General features: G+C 41.7%; 1 protein-coding gene across 4 annotated transcripts in view; it reads left to right on the forward strand.

Annotated features, from left to right (window-relative positions):
• Window positions 1-17,409, forward strand: part of DPYD (dihydropyrimidine dehydrogenase) — a 490,336-nt gene that overhangs the window by 245,259 nt on the left and 227,668 nt on the right. For all 4 annotated transcript variants that reach the window (XM_083510989.1, XM_083510988.1, XM_083510986.1 and 1 more), the window contains 2 exons: window positions 29-239; window positions 12,057-12,241. In XM_083510989.1, coding sequence (XP_083367115.1) covers window positions 29-239; window positions 12,057-12,241 — 396 coding nt within the window. The remainder of the gene's footprint in view (window positions 1-28; window positions 240-12,056; window positions 12,242-17,409) is intronic.

Raw genomic sequence — 17,409 nt, forward strand, 5'->3', positions numbered from 1 at the left:
AGCAACTATGTTATTTTTCCCTTTCCAGGTAGATCTTGCAAAAGAAGAAAAATGTGAATTTCTCCCCTTCCTTTCCCCTCGGAAGGTTGTAGTGAAAGGAGGGAAGATTGTTGCTATGGAATTTGTTCGGACAGAGCAAGATGAAGATGGAAACTGGAATGAGGACCAGGATCAGATTGTCCGCCTGAAAGCTGATGTGGTGATCAGTGCCTTTGGTTCAGTCCTAAGTGACCCTAAAGGTATTTCTCAGTTACAAGGGGCATAATCCAGCCGCAGTTATGCGCATTTAAATCCCACTGGTTCAAGTATATGCATAATTGTCACATTGAAATCAGTGGGACTTACTTTTGGTTGGGTTTTCTCCCAGGATGTACTAAATTCCCTAGAACAAACACTTTGATGACTGGAATGTGCACATTTCAAATGGCTACAATAGAAGAGAGGGTGAAATTTGATTTGAAATACTGTTTCCTGCCTCAGTTTCATTCTTTAAAAAGAGCACATTCATTTTCTTATTCGTTCGTTTCGTAACTTGCATTCATGTTCCTCTGCAGAAAACTTAGATCACTAAATCTCTTTTCTGTTCCCTAACAACTCTGCAGGAAACTTAGGTAGGAAGGAACAAGTTAGGGAGGTCAATTTTTAATTGTGTATAGGAAGGGGCCTTATGCTGAGTCACACCATTGTTCCATATAGCTCAGAATGGTCTACATCAAACTTGGGTCTCCAGCTCCCATCTCTATCTCTAGCTCCCATCATCCCTAGCTAGCAGGACCATTGGTCAGCGATGATGGGAACTGTAGTCCAAAAACAGCTGGATACCCAAGTTTGGGAAACCCTGGTTTACATTGACAGGCAGAAGCTCTAACTGGAGATGTCAGGGGTTGAACCTGTGACCTTCTGTATGCAAAGCAGGAGCCCTACGCCTAAGCCACTACTGCCCTTTTCCATTTTAAAAGTGAATGCCTATGCCCATCTCATCATGCTGCTTTAGAATGCATGCAAATCTGTATACATTATAGCCTTATTCAGTCATTGCTCATATGAAGGGCTTGTGGGGAAGTTTTTCTAGTCACGTAGGTTCCCTGTGCGATCTAGAACCCTCGAGGCAGGGAAAAGGAACCACACTGTGGAAGATGCACCCAAACGCGAGGGAAGTGAGTTCTTTGAGGATGAAGGCTCCATCTTTGTTTTGCACAGTCATTGCCCCTTCGTGAAAGTAACTGCTGCTTGGAATTTTGTTGCAACTGCAGTAAGTCTCTTAGCTATTATAGGACTGCTGTGAGCAACCCAGTGGCCCTTTCAGCGGATACATTGATCTGGCAAGGGAAATGTCTAGATTGGGCTCTTAAACCAAGAGATGGAACAAGAAAACGTGCATTGAAGTAAAGTTATTCATGAAGGCGTGTGAGAGTCACAATGTAAACCTGTTTGGACATATAAAAATGGCAGCTGGCAGGAACACCCAGAGAGGAGAGGTCTGCTATCACCATCACCCATTTTCTCCCCACTTGCACATGAATGGGCATGAATGATTCCATTATTCTATGAATCGGGGGGGGGGGATCCATGTGTACCAATTTGTTCCTCTGTGTATTCTCTTCGTATGCATGAACATTGAACTGAATGGGCCTAATTTAATCCAGTTCTTTGTTCATTGGAAAAGGGGAATGTACTCCCTTAGTGCTGGGCTAGGTGAGCCTTTGGTGTCATTTAGTTGGGCTCTTCTGATATTTCTTATGCCTTTCTATCACCCCCATCCCACCCTGCGAAAACTTTTTATAGGGAATTTGATTTATCGGTTGCTTATGCCCAGAAGAGAAAAGAAATGAGCAACCGTTGAATCACTAATGAAGTCCTCATTGCTGAAGTTAACTTTAATTGGATCTTATGAGAACATATTTGAAAAGCTGACCTATTAAATAAGAAGCTGAATATAGATTTGCCAAATGACACCAGTAGTGTCTATAGTCTCATCCAGCTGTAATATCAATCAGTTTAGTGGTCTTACTCTGCTTATCCTCTTTTATTGTAGTCCTGTGGTGGACTCAACAACTAATGTTATCCAGCAACCTGATTAAATCCCAATTTTCTCATATATATATGAATGAGATGGCTAGTTGTTGCAGTGCGTCATGTTGATTTTTTGACAAGCATTAATCAATAGAGAAATGTAGATTGGAAGAGAAGAGACAATGGTGGTATCAGAGTGGTCAACAGGATTATGGTCTTCTGAGCAGAACTGAAGCTTGTGATGTTCCATCAAATGAAAACTAGGGTCCCTGACTCCCTGCTACTTGGTACCCCCAAATTTTGAGGCCTCTATGCCAGCCTTGGGTCCTTTGATGTCATTGGACTATAACCCCTGCTAGCCAGGGATGATGGGAGTTGTAGTGCAACAACATCTGGGGACCCAAGGTTGGGAAAGGCTGCTCTATGCCTATGGCATGGCCACTAGAGGGGGCTGGGCTGCACTTCATCCTAATCCATTCCCAGTGTATTAGTAATTTGGCACATAGTTGTCAACTTTCAGATTTGAAAATAAGGGATCAGCAGCCTCGAAAATAAGGGATCAACAGCCTCACCTGTCCTGGGGACAGTCTACGGGATATGTAACAATCTGGGACAGCAGCGGGAAGCAGTGGGAAATGGTGCTGGAATAAGGGAATTTCCCGCAAAAAAAGGGGAAGGTTGACAGCTATGATTTGGCATAGGATGTTCTGCTGTACTTCAGATGTGGCAGAGAATCTTGAAGGTTTCATTATTGGAAGCATTCAGGGGTGAAATTTCTAACTTTGGTCAAGGGAAGTACCAACTTTTTCAGCTTGAAGGCCACATTGAGGGTTGGCCAAGGCATGTCACGATATTGGCAGGTCACGATCTCTCACACATGCGCAGTCACACCCATACATTCAGCAGACATTCATCCCACCACCTCCTGCCCAGTGTCTAAATAAATATATTTATCTATATCTGATCTCTCATTCTCTCTCTGTATTTAAATACAGTGGTACCTCTGGATATGAATGGGATCTGTTCTGGAGCCCCGTTCGCATCCAGAAGCGAACGAAACCCACGTCTGCGCATGCACGGGTCACGATTTGCCACTTCCATGCATGCGTGTGACGCCATTTTGGCCATCTGCACATGCACAAGCAGCGAAATCAGGAAGTAACGTGTTCCGTTACTTCTGGGTCGTGGTGGAGCGCAACCTGAAAGTGCTCAACCTGAAGCACATTTATATTATTGTCCACATGGCTGCCAAATTATTGGAGGCTTGCAAGAGCATCATAAATAACCTGGGGAACCTATAGATGGTGTACAGACTATAGATTAGCCACCCTTGCTTCAGTTCCAGTGTGGCTGGAAGATTTATAGTAAAGTTCAGCTCTTGGATATATCCAAGGTTAAATTCAAAATATAATGACAAGAATTTATCTTAAGATAACTTACGGTGATTATTTTGTGTGATTTAGAAATAACTAGGGACATTTATGTTTCTGGGGGATAATAACACCTGAGACAAGGGGAATCCTGAGAAAGATTCCCCCTGTGCCCCCAACCCTTTCAAAGGGGCACCTCCGAAAACTATTTGCCCCTCATAGTTGTGAAACATGATTATGTTTTGTTGTTTCCCTGCACTAAGTCTCTTTTCAGCCTGGTCTCCGCAGCCTCCACAAGGAATGTATTTGTGGTAGATGATGAGGGTGATGATAAATATTTATTTGTTAGTAGCTTTTAAGGAATGAATTATTTAAGGTTGCTTTGGAGAAAAAGAGAAAAAGGCAAAAGAGCCGCAATAAAACTCGCAGTACAAATAGTCTGCCACCCTTCCCCATATTTGTTTCTCGGCTGCAAAAAGTTGTCCTCCTTTGTTCTCTGCACTTCAATTTCCTGTTGTTGCCACAGGGACTCCATTTTCTCCTGAAAGGGCTGTTCTTGGCTATAGTCAGAGTTGCCATTTATACAGCGGAGAAAGCTGCCTCATGCTTGTCATGAATTCTGCTCAATATTGATCCAGAGATAGAATCCAACATATTGTTAGCAGAGTAAAAAATAATAATAAACTTAAGACACATTTTAGGATTCCCCAGAAATAGACCAGAGGCAATTGTATTTCATCCAGCAGAGCTTTACTGCCACTGAAGGCAAATGAGCATAATGGTCACAAATCCAATACATTCAGGATTAGGACAGTCCATAAGAAATCCAGTTGCAGCAGACTTAACTTAAACCAGGCATCCTGAAACTCGGCCCTCTGAGATGTTTTGGGACTGCAATTCCCATCATCCCTGACCACTGGTTCTGTTAGCTAGGGATGATGGGAGTTGTAGTCCCAAAACATCTGGAGGGCCGAGTTTGGGGATGCCTGACTTAAACTTAAAATAACTTACAATAGGACTAAAACCTAAATACTAAGCATACTATGTACAGAACACCACACCATAAGGAAAGAGAGCGAGAGAGAGAAAAAGTGAAACTCGGGCTCCTTTTGGCCTATTATTCTAGTCAGAATGACCTTGGGTGAAAGAGATAACAGAACCAGTTAAAACCAGCTGTGCAGCTTCTCTGAAGGAATAACCCAAATATCAGGAGCCTTCTGCTTGTTTCTAGGCAGAACAGAAACTTACTTGTCAGCTTGGAACTTCCAGCTTGTATCACACAGAGACACTTCCCAAACCCCCTAGAATTAATTAGGAAAGATCTTTACATATAAAATCAATACTTTCCGTACCAAGAAATGCACACTGATAATGCTATCAGTCCATCGGTCCATCTCAATATTGTCCACACTGACTGACAGCTCTCTCCAGCATTGCAGAGAAGCGTCTTTCCCACCCCTTCATGAAGATGCCACACAGATGAACCCTGGGACCTTTTCCATGTATAGCCTATGCCCTGCCACTATGTGGAAGCCACTCCCCACTGTTGAAAATGTTTGCCACTGATTGATTGATTATATTTCTATGCTGCTTTTCATCCATTTTAATGTTTAATGTTTTATTATGTTTTTGGATATATGCCAGAAGCCACCCAGAATGTGTACAAATTATTATTATTATTATTATTATTATTATTATTATTATTATTCAGTGTTTCCTAAACTTGGGTCTCAAGCTGTTTTTTCAGACTACAGTTCCCATCATCCTTGACCACTCATCTTGGTAGCTAGGTGTAATGGGTATGAGTTACTCGTGCGTAAACTGGTGCCTTTCTCGGCTAATTTGCCTGGTTAAACCTTTCTGACTGCACAGCCCCTTCTCATTGTGGCTGCCTCAGTCTCTGGCAGAATCCGTCAGTGGGCGTTTCTTGAACCTCTTCCAACATAAAAGTTGTTTGACACCCAGTCTCCTCCTCCTCTCACTGCGCGGGAGTCTTCTGCGCAGGGAAGGCGTGGGTAGCGGAGGACCTGGGCTCTCCTCACTGATGTCCAGTGAAGAGTCCTGGAGCCCTCTCTCCAATTCCCCCATCTGCCCCCCTTTATCCCTGGTGTTGCACTGATTGGCTTCCCCCTCTACTGAGCTGTTTCTCCCCCTGCTGCTGGGTCCTTCGCCAGCATCATCTGGGAGCCTCCCCTTCGCCTCTTGCTCCAATGTCAGTTCCCTGACACTAGGGATGATGGGATCTGTAGTCCAAAAGCAGCTGGAGACCCAAGTTTGGGAAACACTGCAGCTTACAAACAATAAATAACAAAAACAGGATAGGACATAATAGAACATCACAAATACGGCATAAGCCATATAGAGTCATTAACAAATCAGGAGTGAAGCAATTTCAATCTACGAGGCACTATTAACAAAGCAACAACTAAAAAAAATAAGCTAAACGTCACAATTAAAGTCATTATAGCCTTGCTGAAGAGAAATCCTGTAACAAGGCTGCCTTTCCAGAAGGGAAACATTCCGCTATACCAACACAATTCGCAGAGTTTATTGTCACCATTATATGTTGCTGCATATGTGCATTGCTAACATGCCTTTGAAACAACTCACTGATGAGAGGTAAAAGCATGAGAGGTAAAAAACATGAAAAAAGCCTTGTTCGTGTGGCACACCCATTACAAATAACACAGAAAGTGCATAATTTTCAATGGGATTATTTTTACAGGGGACAAAAAGCCGAGTTACTTTAGGAGGCTATTTTAAGCACCGCTTCGTGTTGCCTCAGACAGTTGCTGTGAAGCACAACGTGATCTTTCTGTAATTATTATTATTTCCCATTTCCCCAATACCTGCACAAGAATAGGCTTTCCTCCCTTGTGAATAGCTATGCTCAGAGTTTCTGCTTATCATTATTTGCCAGGTTTCACTAGGAGTTGATATCACATATGCTCTTACTAAGAGGCCATTGATAATCTTAAGTTTGGCAGCAGACCTGAGCCCAGAATAATGTGTTTTATTTCCACATTAGCTGCTGTAAAGAACAGAATAGAGAGGAATATAGATATGTACATATGTATATAATTTTTTTTGAATCCAGAAGTACACACCTTAAGGGAACTATGTCATATCTAAATAAGCAAGAAAATATATTGGAAGAAGAGTGGACCTTGACTATTGCAGCCGCAATTTTAGAAATAAAGAAAAAAACAATGCACACAAGTTTTCTAGGTAGAGGCCTATAGCTATTTCCCCTCCCATTTTTTTTAAAAAAGAAAGCAAGTTATATTATCAGTGGCGTAGCGTGGGGGGTGCAGGGGGCCCCGGCCGCACCGGGCGCAACATCTGGGGGTTAGGGTTAGGGGGCGCAAATCCACGGCTTAGGGGGCGCAAATTACTTGCCTTGCCCCGGGTGCTGACAACCCACGCTACGCCACTGTATACTATTAATCAAGAGATGGACAGGATTTTTTTTTCAGCCAGAGCTCACCAGAACTCAGTTCTGGCACCTCTCAGATGGGTGCCATTCTCTGGTTGGAAGAAAATCCTGTTCATCTCTTGAATAATAAAATAATGTGCTTTCTTTTTTAAGAGAACAAGGGAGGTGTTCAAGGTGAGTTCCAGCACCTCTTTTTCTAGAAAAATAGCACTGGAGATGAGTGGACCCTGGCTGCTTTGGGCTCAGTTTTAGAATTAAAAAAATGTTAATGATGCATATAAGCTCTTCAAGTAGAGGAATATGGAAATTTCCTCCACTCCCACCTCCCGCATGTTTTAAATAAAATCAAAATAATACGAAGCAATAAAGATCCATGTTCTTCTAAAGTTGCTGTCCCAATAAGACATGAGGTAAATTTTGAAGTACAGTACATTCCACTTGAGGGTTTTTCTCAGGAGGAATGTCTGAAGTTTTGAGAGAAGACAAAATAACTTCAATAGGGCTAGAGAAATGTATCAGTTTAGCTGAGGAAAGAGTTTGTACATCCTTAATGTGCCACAAGAGACATCTCATTGGCTACGAGAGCAGCAGAGGCCAGGTTGTGCCTGAGGTTGATGGTCTGGGGGTGAGGAAGTCCCAAAGAAAATAAAGGAAGGCGCACATCCTTAGCAGGCCACCTATATCATCACTCTGTGCTGGTGCACTCAAAAGCTGATAAATGTTCATGAGAGCTTAGAAAAGAAGAAGCGAAGGGTGCTGTGGAAATATGGAGAACTGACCGTAAGACTTGAAGATAATAAGAGATACGGAAATTGTTCTATTCACTCATCCTTACCAGGGTCAAAATCACCTAGCTGCATCTAGCTCACTTCGTTTATGATGTATCAAAATGGTGGTGCAAACTGTACAATACATTACAGGAAGAGCTCAGAAATAAGCTTTTCTATCTGCTTCAGTTCCCTAAGAAAGCCAGTCAATTTAGGCTCCAAAGCAATGTTCTCCTGTACCACTTTCTGTTGAACCTTTTAAGGGTGTTTTTGTGTGTGGGTTTTTTGCCTTAATAACACAAGAGCCAGACTGGCTCTATCATAGAGTTATTGCCATCTTCTCCTTTCTTTACGTTTCTGGTTTAAGCAGAAGTCACTATATATCCCAAGTGCAGTCAAGGGAATACTGCCAGTTTTCGGTGAAAGAAGTCTGCAAGATGTATATCAAAAATAACATTAATGAGCTGCAAACGCCAAAATTACAGGAACTTATGAAATTGGTTAAACATAAAATACCATTAAACTGTTTACTGAGGCTTCACAGAAATACTGCAGCTAATGAGCATTTCTGCTATTTAAATAAGCCCAAATTGAACACACATTACATGGATACCTAATTAGTAATGGCAGTCAAGCACACACTGTGTCACTTTTAAAGCTTTATTTGAGGAATCTTTTCCATTTGATTTGTTTTGCTAATTAAAATATTTTCCAGCTTTCCGATATATCTTAATATTACTCGTAGCCGTCCCCCCCCCACACCAAGTGGTGTATAATTGGTTGACGCTTTCCTATTTGTGTCTATTTGCTCAATGAACGCAGCAGCTTGAACTATAATGTAGTCTACAAAATTATTTTGGTTTCTGCATTTGTGCTGCTATCTTTTGGTAACTTTGGCATGCTGTCATCCAGTTTGAATGATCTGTTCAGATTGCATAGCTATTGTCTCACTCGCAGTACCAGCAGCCTTTCAAGTGCTGCTGGAAGAATATAAGTTGTCCCTGCAGTGGAATAAAATGTTTCTTGATAGTGAAAACAGGGTCTTTTTTCCTGATAGTGGTGTCAGAGCTACTTTTCTCCCCTCCCACTAATGCCACAGTAACCTGGGAGGGGTGAGAGTGTGTGAGATGAACCACACAGGAACATCAAGAGCCTGGATTCAAAGTAGTGGTCAATATTTATTGCATTTATAACTTCTTTTCCAAAGAGCTCAAGGTAGTAATGCTCATGGATCAACTTCCCCTCCCCGTTTTATGATCACAACAACCCTGTTAGGCTGTGACTGCCCAAGGACACCCAATGAGCTTCAGGGCTGTGAGAGGATTTGAACCCTAGTCCAGCTTCCTAACCACTACACCACACAGCTAATAGTCTAATTAGCCAATTTTTCCTGTTTACTATAGTTGCAAAACTACCGTTCTCCAACAACCATGAAGTGCCTATTAAGGTTTCAAGAAATATAGCCTGGAACGTTAGGTCCTCTTTATTTTACCCGTAGAAATATTAAACCAACTCAGCTGCTTGGAAGTCAGATACCTGGAGAAAAGAAATCTAGTCTTGGGACTTTGTAAATTATTTTAGCAGACTTAACCAAATGCATGCTTTGTTTGCTTCCGTTCAGTTTAGTTTTCTGCAAGTGGTGGGACTTTAAAGGAGACTAATCGCTTCTGATCCTGAAAGTGACACAGTATTTCCAGTTTTAAAATTAGCTGCTGAAACATGCAAAACAGTTTCTTTTCCTGGTATTTTTGTCTAAGCCATCAGTGCTTTATCTTAGCATTCAGGGTTTCAAAACATTTCGTGCTTGGCATTATCAGTATTAGCAGCCCCTATGTGGTAGTCATATTAATTTGTCATAATAGCGTTTTGTTGACTGTATCAAAAAATGAGATATTGGACTTAATTATTACTTCCTTCCCGTGCATTTTGAGATAGTGCCTGTGTGAGGGTCTAAATCCAATTTGCTTTGCTTTCCCCCACCCACTGCCACCCCACAGATTCTCCTCTTGGTGTTTTCAGTCACAGTGGTGACCATGACCCAAATAGACTTTATTTACCGTAGCATCTCTGAGGCTGAAGAATCTAGCCACTTGTAAAGACTGAAGAGGCTTAACTCTTCTGCGTCTGGAGCAGCTGCAGAAAATGTTTGAAAGAAAGCCTTGACTGTGCACCTCCATATAACTTCTATGGGGCAGCCCTATGTCTACTACAGCCTCAGTTGCCTTTCCTCCTTCAAATCCATCATGGAAGTCCATTCCCCCTCCTCACTTGGTCTGCCCCACTAACAAGCCCTTGACACATGGTTGCCCTCTATCCCATTATTTAACTCATTGACATGGAAATGGAGAATGGGAAATTATGGAAATCTGATCCCTTCCTATAATGATAGTTTTGACTTTACAGAGGGTTTCCCAAGGCAAAACACAGCTGCCTCTGCTCATCTCTTGTAGAAACAGAACACATCTTTGACACTGTCTATGACAACTGAGAAATATACTAGCAGGATTCTCTTTTACATATATGACAGCACAGCTACATCAGTTTAATTGACCTTAGCAATCTGCATCTGTGTGTGGTATGTCCCCAAGGGATGCTAAAAAAAAAACCCTCCCACCCTGTCACTTGGAAGAGGGGGGGGAGGGAGAACCTGGGTACCATAATAGAGTAATACCTACATAAACGTCATTCATTTGATACAGGGCATCAATATGTGCTAAAATAATACTCAAATGTACTTCCATATGTGGCTAAAATTAAGGAGCTAGTGCTTTTTAAATGACAGATTGTTCTGAATTTTAAACTATAGCAGAATAAATGACATTATTTTGAAGTTAAAATTACTTTTTGCCATGAGCAAGAGAACAATCTTCCGTTCTTTTTTGCCGTTTTATTTATTTGCCTAATTGTTTCCTGGTTTAATTTATCATAGCTATTGTTTGTTTCATTGTTTGCTGGTTTTCAGGGCAAAACCTTTCCAAGACATCTTGCATCAAACCATAATGAACGATACATCAAAAAATATAAATGCATTGTTTCGTTGTTCATTACACATGTGCCCTGTTGATTCTCTGAAGAATACAAGGCAATCTACATCTCACCCCACATATTATCCCCATAGAAACCCTATGAGGTTGAGGCTGAGGGTTTGTGGCTGATGCAAAGTCACCAAGGGAGGTTTATAGAGGAATGGGGATATGAAACCAGACTTTCCAGTCTAAGACTCTTCTACCAGCAGCAGATGGTTTGACGTGGCAGTGCCATTCCCCTGATCTCCTGGCAATTGAGTCACTGATGCATACCAAGAAGAGGAGAGGCAGCAACAAGGTCAGCATGCTCCAAACGCACCAGAAGGAGTGCTAGATTGGTTCTACCAGCGTGTTTGCACTGTACTGGCCTTACTGTTGCCTTATTTCTCCCCTCTCCTCCTTCTGGTATGAAGCAGCGAGTAAGCTGGAGGGAGGTCAGGTGAGCAGCACAGCCCCACCATGTTGTCCCCTAGTGCCTACTACTCTACTCACAGCAGCATACTGTTTTGATTACCTTAAAGTGAGATGATAGTCATCAAACAACCAGAGAGTCCTAGTTTCCCCAAAAAGCAGGTAAGGATTTAAACTTGATTTTGGACTGTGCTTTTTCAGATAGAAGGTAGTGGCTCGTAATATTGAGAGTTCCTCAAAATAATAATAATAATAATAATAATAATAATAATAATAATAATAATATATTCTCAGTGAGAAAGGTTCTGGCCTTGTTGTTTCTCTGAGATGCTCATGAGATTCATGCGGAGAATGGTTTTGTGCTAAAGAGCATTCTGTTATGTGATTCCCCCCCATGGGCAGTCTGAAGTGGTACAGTCCTTCAGGTACCTAATAGTATGCAACATTTTAAGTGTTAATAGCAGGGTCATCCATCTTGCCTGGGAATTCTAAGACTTCAACAGCAGCCCACATTGACAATGAGTGCATTTTTGAAATATTGAGTCCACCATCTTGAGCCAAAATGTCATCCAATGGTACTCAACAGGAAACTTCCTCTTGTCTCAGGGGTCATCATGACAAATTTGGTTATGATATCCTAAGATGTGTCTAAATCTCTGAAAGATTGAGTACACCATTGTGTTTCAAACGGGCACCCAACAGTATCCAAATAAAGACAGACAACTGCTCTTTGACCTTAGGAAGCATTGTCCCAAGTTTGGTTATGGTATCTTAAGTGGTGTCCAAATTGCTGCAGTTTTGAAAGGTCCAATCTGCCATTTTGTTTTGAAACGGCCTTCAGTGGTATTCCAAAACAGACAAAAACCTGTTCCTCTTGGTTTTAGGAGCTGACATGCAAAATTTAATTAATATATTTTAAGAGGTATCCGAAAATACAAGTGTACAGACAAAGAGTTTTTCCAAACTTACAGTAGATACCTGTGTCATCTACTTTTTCTGCTTCCCTCCCACCCCCTCTTTCCTTACAAAACAGTAAAAGAAGCCCTGCATCCTCTCAAGTTCAACAGATGGGGTCTCCCTGAAATTGATCAAGAGACCATGCAAACAAGCGAGCCGTGGATTTTTGCAGGAGGTGACGTTAGTGGACTGGCCAACACTACAGTGGAATCAGTGAATGATGGAAAGCAAGCTTCCTGGTTCATGCACAAATACTTACAGGTGAGTTTTCAGTAGACTCTCCTTTGACTTTACCTTGATTTCTCCTGTCAGGTGTGCAGAATCATGGAATTGTAGAGTTGGAAAGGTCTCTGGGGATCATCTAGTCCAACTCTCTGCAATGTAGTAATATGCAGTTATCGCAAAAAGGGATCAAACCTTGGCGTTATCAGCACCACTCTCTAACCAACTGAGCTATCCAGGCTTGGAGCGTATTCCGTGCTCTTTCCCAAACTTACTAGGCTATCAAATAAGCAAAGAACAGTTCAGATGTGGTGGGATTCTATGATCATAGAGATGACTAAGTTACTGACAACAGAGTAATTTATGGAAAGAGTTAGATCAGGGATGGGGAACTTGTGCCCTCCAGATCCTGTTTGACTGTGACTCCCATAGATCAGGTTTCCTCAAACTTGGCCCTCCAGATGTTTTTGGCCTGCAACTCCCATGATCCCTAGCTAGCAGGACCCAGTGGTCAGGGATGATGGGAATTGTAGTCTCAAACATCTGGAGGGCCAAGTTTGAGGAAGCCTGCCATAGATCCTAACCAACATGGCCAATCGTCAGGGACATTGGTGGTTATGAATGAGGAAAAGTTGTTTCTCTGCCTTGCATAACACTAGAACCAGGCATCATCCAGTGAAGCTGAGTGGTGAGACATTCAGAACATACTACTACTACTACTACTACTAATAATAATAATAATAATAATTTATTATTTATACCCTGCCCATCTGGCTGAGTTTTCCCAGCCACTGTGAGCGGCTCCCAATCGAGTGATAAAAACAATACAGCATTAAATATTAAAAACTTCCCTAAACAGGGTTGCCTTCAGATGTCTTTTAAAAATAGGGCAGCTGCTTATTTCCTTGACATCGGATGGGAGGGCGTTCCACAGGGCGGGCGCCACTACTGTCTGGTTCCCTGTAACCTCACTTCTCTCAATGAGGGAACCGCCAGAATGGAAGAACATCTTCAATCAGTGTATTCCTAAAGTATGGAATTTGCTCACACAGAATTGGGTGGTAGCCATCTACTTGGACAGTTTTTGAATCATAGATTTGTAGAGTTGGAAGATACCCTGATGGTCATCTAGTCCAACCCCCTGCAATGCAGGAATTTTTTTGCCCAATGTAGGGCTCGAACTCACAACCCTGAGATTACAAGCCTCTTGCTCTACCTACTGAGCATTAGATTAGATCAATTCACGGAGGATAAGGATATCAATGACTACTAGTCACGATGGCTGTATTACATCCAGTACCATAGGGAACTGAATACCAATTGCTAAGGGTTATGAGTGATATTCTCTTCCCATTGTGCCTTTGGGCTCCTCAAAGGTTTCTGACTGACCACTGAAAACAAGTGCTTTTTTTCTTTAAAAAATGTTTAGGGGTACTCTCATTTTGACTCAAGAAAATCACCATTTTGTAGTTCAAACCAGGGAAAATAAATACAGTAAATGGACAAAAGTACAAAGATTCGCAAAATGTTCAGGGGTGTGCGTACCTTTGCATCCCTGTCCCTGTCCATAGCTGTCAAGTGCCCCTTATGTGGCGGGACAGTCCCTTATCCCAGCGCCATGTCCCACTGCTGTCCCTTATTGATGATGTCCCTTAAATAAGCTACTGAAGGTAATGGGGCCCTTTCTATGTCCAGCTGTCCTTTGTCAACAACAAATTATTGCTGTTTTTGTGTGTTGAATATATGCTATATGGTAATTTATGGACCTAATAGGTATCTAAAGCCATTTGCACGCAACAAAATATGTATTTTATCAAAGTAATTGTTGATCCCTTATTTTGGCTGCTAATCCCTTATTTTCGAGGCTGCTGGTCCCTTATTTTCAAATCTGTAAATTGACAGCTATGTCCCTGTCCCCCACCCCACCCCCCCGAAAAAAGCACTGGTGAAAACAGTGCTTGAACACTGTGAAAACAGCAGATAAGCCTTCCAATCTATCAAGACTCTTTTTATCCTCTTATGGAGTCCAACACCATATGGAGGGATATAGGTTCTCCACCCCAAATTAGCTATAGAAACTGGAAAATAAGAGAGGGCCTGGATTATTGTTTAGGGATTGATTGGTTGGTTGCTTGGTTTGATTAGTGTGCTTTAAAAAAAAAAAAAGGAATTCTCATTGGTTAACAATTCTTATTTGTACCCAAAGGGGATGCAACTTAATGCATAATACACTGCATAATACACTTTACTCAAGTAATTGGATGGGGAAATAGCTTATAAATATTAAAGGATCTCAGTGTTTTGAACAGCATGGAAGTTTTTGTTTTGCTTTTGTTTTGTTTTTTAAAAAATACTTTTAGTGTTGTCACCTGGGGCAGAAATTATTATGTACAGGGTGTGATCACACCATCACTTTCTAAAATACATATACACATACAAAACAAGGGCACCTGCACAAAGCAAGCTGCCTACCTGTCAGATAAATTTGGCAGTCACACAAGAGACCTGCAGGAGGAAGGCAAGAGAGCCCTTGCTTGTGGACAGAAATTTATACAAGTGGGGGGGAAAGAGAGGAAAATGTGTGTAAGGAATATGCTCAAATAGGTGAAGGAACAAATTCTCTGACTGGATACTGAAAGGCATGCATGTTTGTTTGGCTGTCTTGCATAGACCTTCTTGTAAACCATTCATAAGATGCAGTTTGTAGAACATGGAATATCCTTTTTTTTTTTAAAAAAAAAATATCATTAATGAAAAAGGAAGAAGGGAATACAGTGGCCTTGCTTTTCCTAATCACTTGGAACTGAAAAGTGGTACCGAAAATTTCATTTTTAACTATTCAGGCTGGAAAATATCCTTGTTCAAATACTGGATGCTGGTGGGGAGAGGGCTTGGTTTAAAACAAAAACAAAATGCTGTTGATTAGTGTGGAAACATTTCCTGCTCTTTTGTACTCAACATTAAGACCCATCTCCATAATAATTTGTCAGTAGTTTTGCCTCAAAAATAAAATAAATTCCAGACCATGAAAATTATTTAAACCTTCAGCTCGCAATAGCAGTGTTTCCAGCCAATTCTTAGTTGACCATTGTCTTTATTATTCATTGGATAAGTTTGTGCCATCCAGGGGCTGCTAGCAAGGTACCCATAGGTGGCAATGTGGCCTCCCCTGGTGCCCACAAAAGGTTTCAGTAAATACCCCCTCAAAAATCCACATTGCATGAGAGAGTGTTTGTTTGCTGTACCTGATCTGTTCCTGTTTGCACTGGCTCAGTCTCTCTTCTGTTCTGAACAGAGAAGAGGTGCAAATAGCTTCTCTCTATGAGCAAATATGAGAATGGCTAATATTAGTGGCTTTCTTCCATTCATGGGGAGCTGATGGGGCATGTGTCCACAAACCGTTTTGTGCCACTGTCTCTTTTTCCTGCTCGTGCAGATGTGTAAACTATTTCCGTTATGTCACATCCCCATGGCAGCCATTTTGTTTCTGCCACTCCTGGCACATTTCAAACTTCCAGGTGTGCCAACAGGCCCAAAGAGGTTGGCTACTCGTGTTAAGCAGATCTCCAGTTGATAAGTAACTGGAGTGATGGTTCTCAATGATGGTTCTCAATATATGAGGTGGGTCACTTTATAGAACTACAGACATTTGTTAGAGAAATCTGAGGCATTTTCATATACAGTGGTACCTTGGTTCTCAAACTTAATCCGTCCCAGAAGTCTGTTCTAAAACCAAAGCGTTCCAAAACCAAGGCACGCTTTCCCATAGAAAGTAAAGCAAAATGGATTAATCCGTTCCAGACTTATAAAAACAACCCCTAAAACAGCAATTTAACATGGCTTTTACTATCTAATGAGACCATTGATCCATAAAATGAAAGCAATAAACAATGTACTGCAGTCATACAATCAATCAGTAGCTGAACTGAGTTCCACTCAGTCACAAAAACAAAACAAACAAGCCACAAAACACAAAATAAATAGCAAAAACAGACAGACCTCAGCGTAACACTCAAAACGGAAGTATGACACTCAAAACGGAAGTGTGGCACTCAAATCAGAAGCGTAACACTCAAAACGGAGCACGTTCGGCTTTCAAAAAAAGTTTGCAAACTGGAACACTTTACTTTGTTTGGGTTTCAAGTTGTTTGAGTACCAAGACGTTTGAGAACCAAGGTACCACCGTATGTGGATTGATTTAGCATAAAGAACACCACTCTCTAGCCTTTCACCAATTATCTTTGTTTCTGTGCTGAAGAGTGGCTATTTTCCAAATGATTGTTTACTTGCCATGGCTCCTAAAACTACATAGCTGGTTCATGTAGCCAAACGTGCTGTATTTTCCATAAGATTTCTGGTTCTGCTTTGTTTGGAAGCAGACCTTGTCTTTTAGTGCAGTGTCTTTAATGCAGTGGCTCATGCTATCACTTCCCTCCCCTTCTAACCTAAAAACTGGCCCTCTGAGGGCTGAGAGGAATGGGTACAACCATTTCCTTCCCAAACACCCATTACTGTAATAGAAAATTTCAGATACTCCTTTTTGTTAGAGATTTCTTTTCCAGAGCCATTTGAAACAGAATGAAAACCACACTTTGGTGTCAGTCAAGAGAATTTATGTGGGATGTGATGAAGCAGTACATACACACGCATTGTGGCAGGACATTCATTTTTTATGTGCCCATTCTACAACGATGGCATGGGAATCGCTTTCAGGGAGTGGTAGAAAAGAATATTTAAAGCAGTGAGGGGGAGGCTGTGGCCCTCCAGGTATTGGTTGGACTACAACTCGCATCATCCCTCATCACTGGCTATGCCAACCTGGACAATGTGGAAGTCCACAGGTACCACATCTCTGATTTACTGAGGATTTCTTCATTATTTTCAGAGGAGAGCCATGTTGTGGTTCGAGGACCCGATCCCCGAGTAGTGGAATGAAAACACAAGGACACGTGATATAAGGTTAATGGGCAAGAAAAGGCCACAACTTTATTGATTACAGCAAGTGAAAAGGTATTGGCTTAGGCATTGGATTACGTCAGCTGACTCCACCCCCTCAGAGAGGGGTGAGTCTAAAACAGGGGGGTTTATTCACCAGTAGGTGGAGCCTGTTGATGCTAATCCAACTATAAGCTCTCCCCTGATGTCACCGAGGGTCGTGCCATGGCCTCCCACCACACAGGCATCGGACAGAATACACGACCGCCGGA

This window comes from Podarcis liolepis (genome assembly GCF_965112155.1).
Source record: "Podarcis liolepis genome assembly, chromosome: 6".
Taxonomy (NCBI): Eukaryota; Metazoa; Chordata; class Lepidosauria; order Squamata; family Lacertidae; genus Podarcis; species Podarcis liolepis.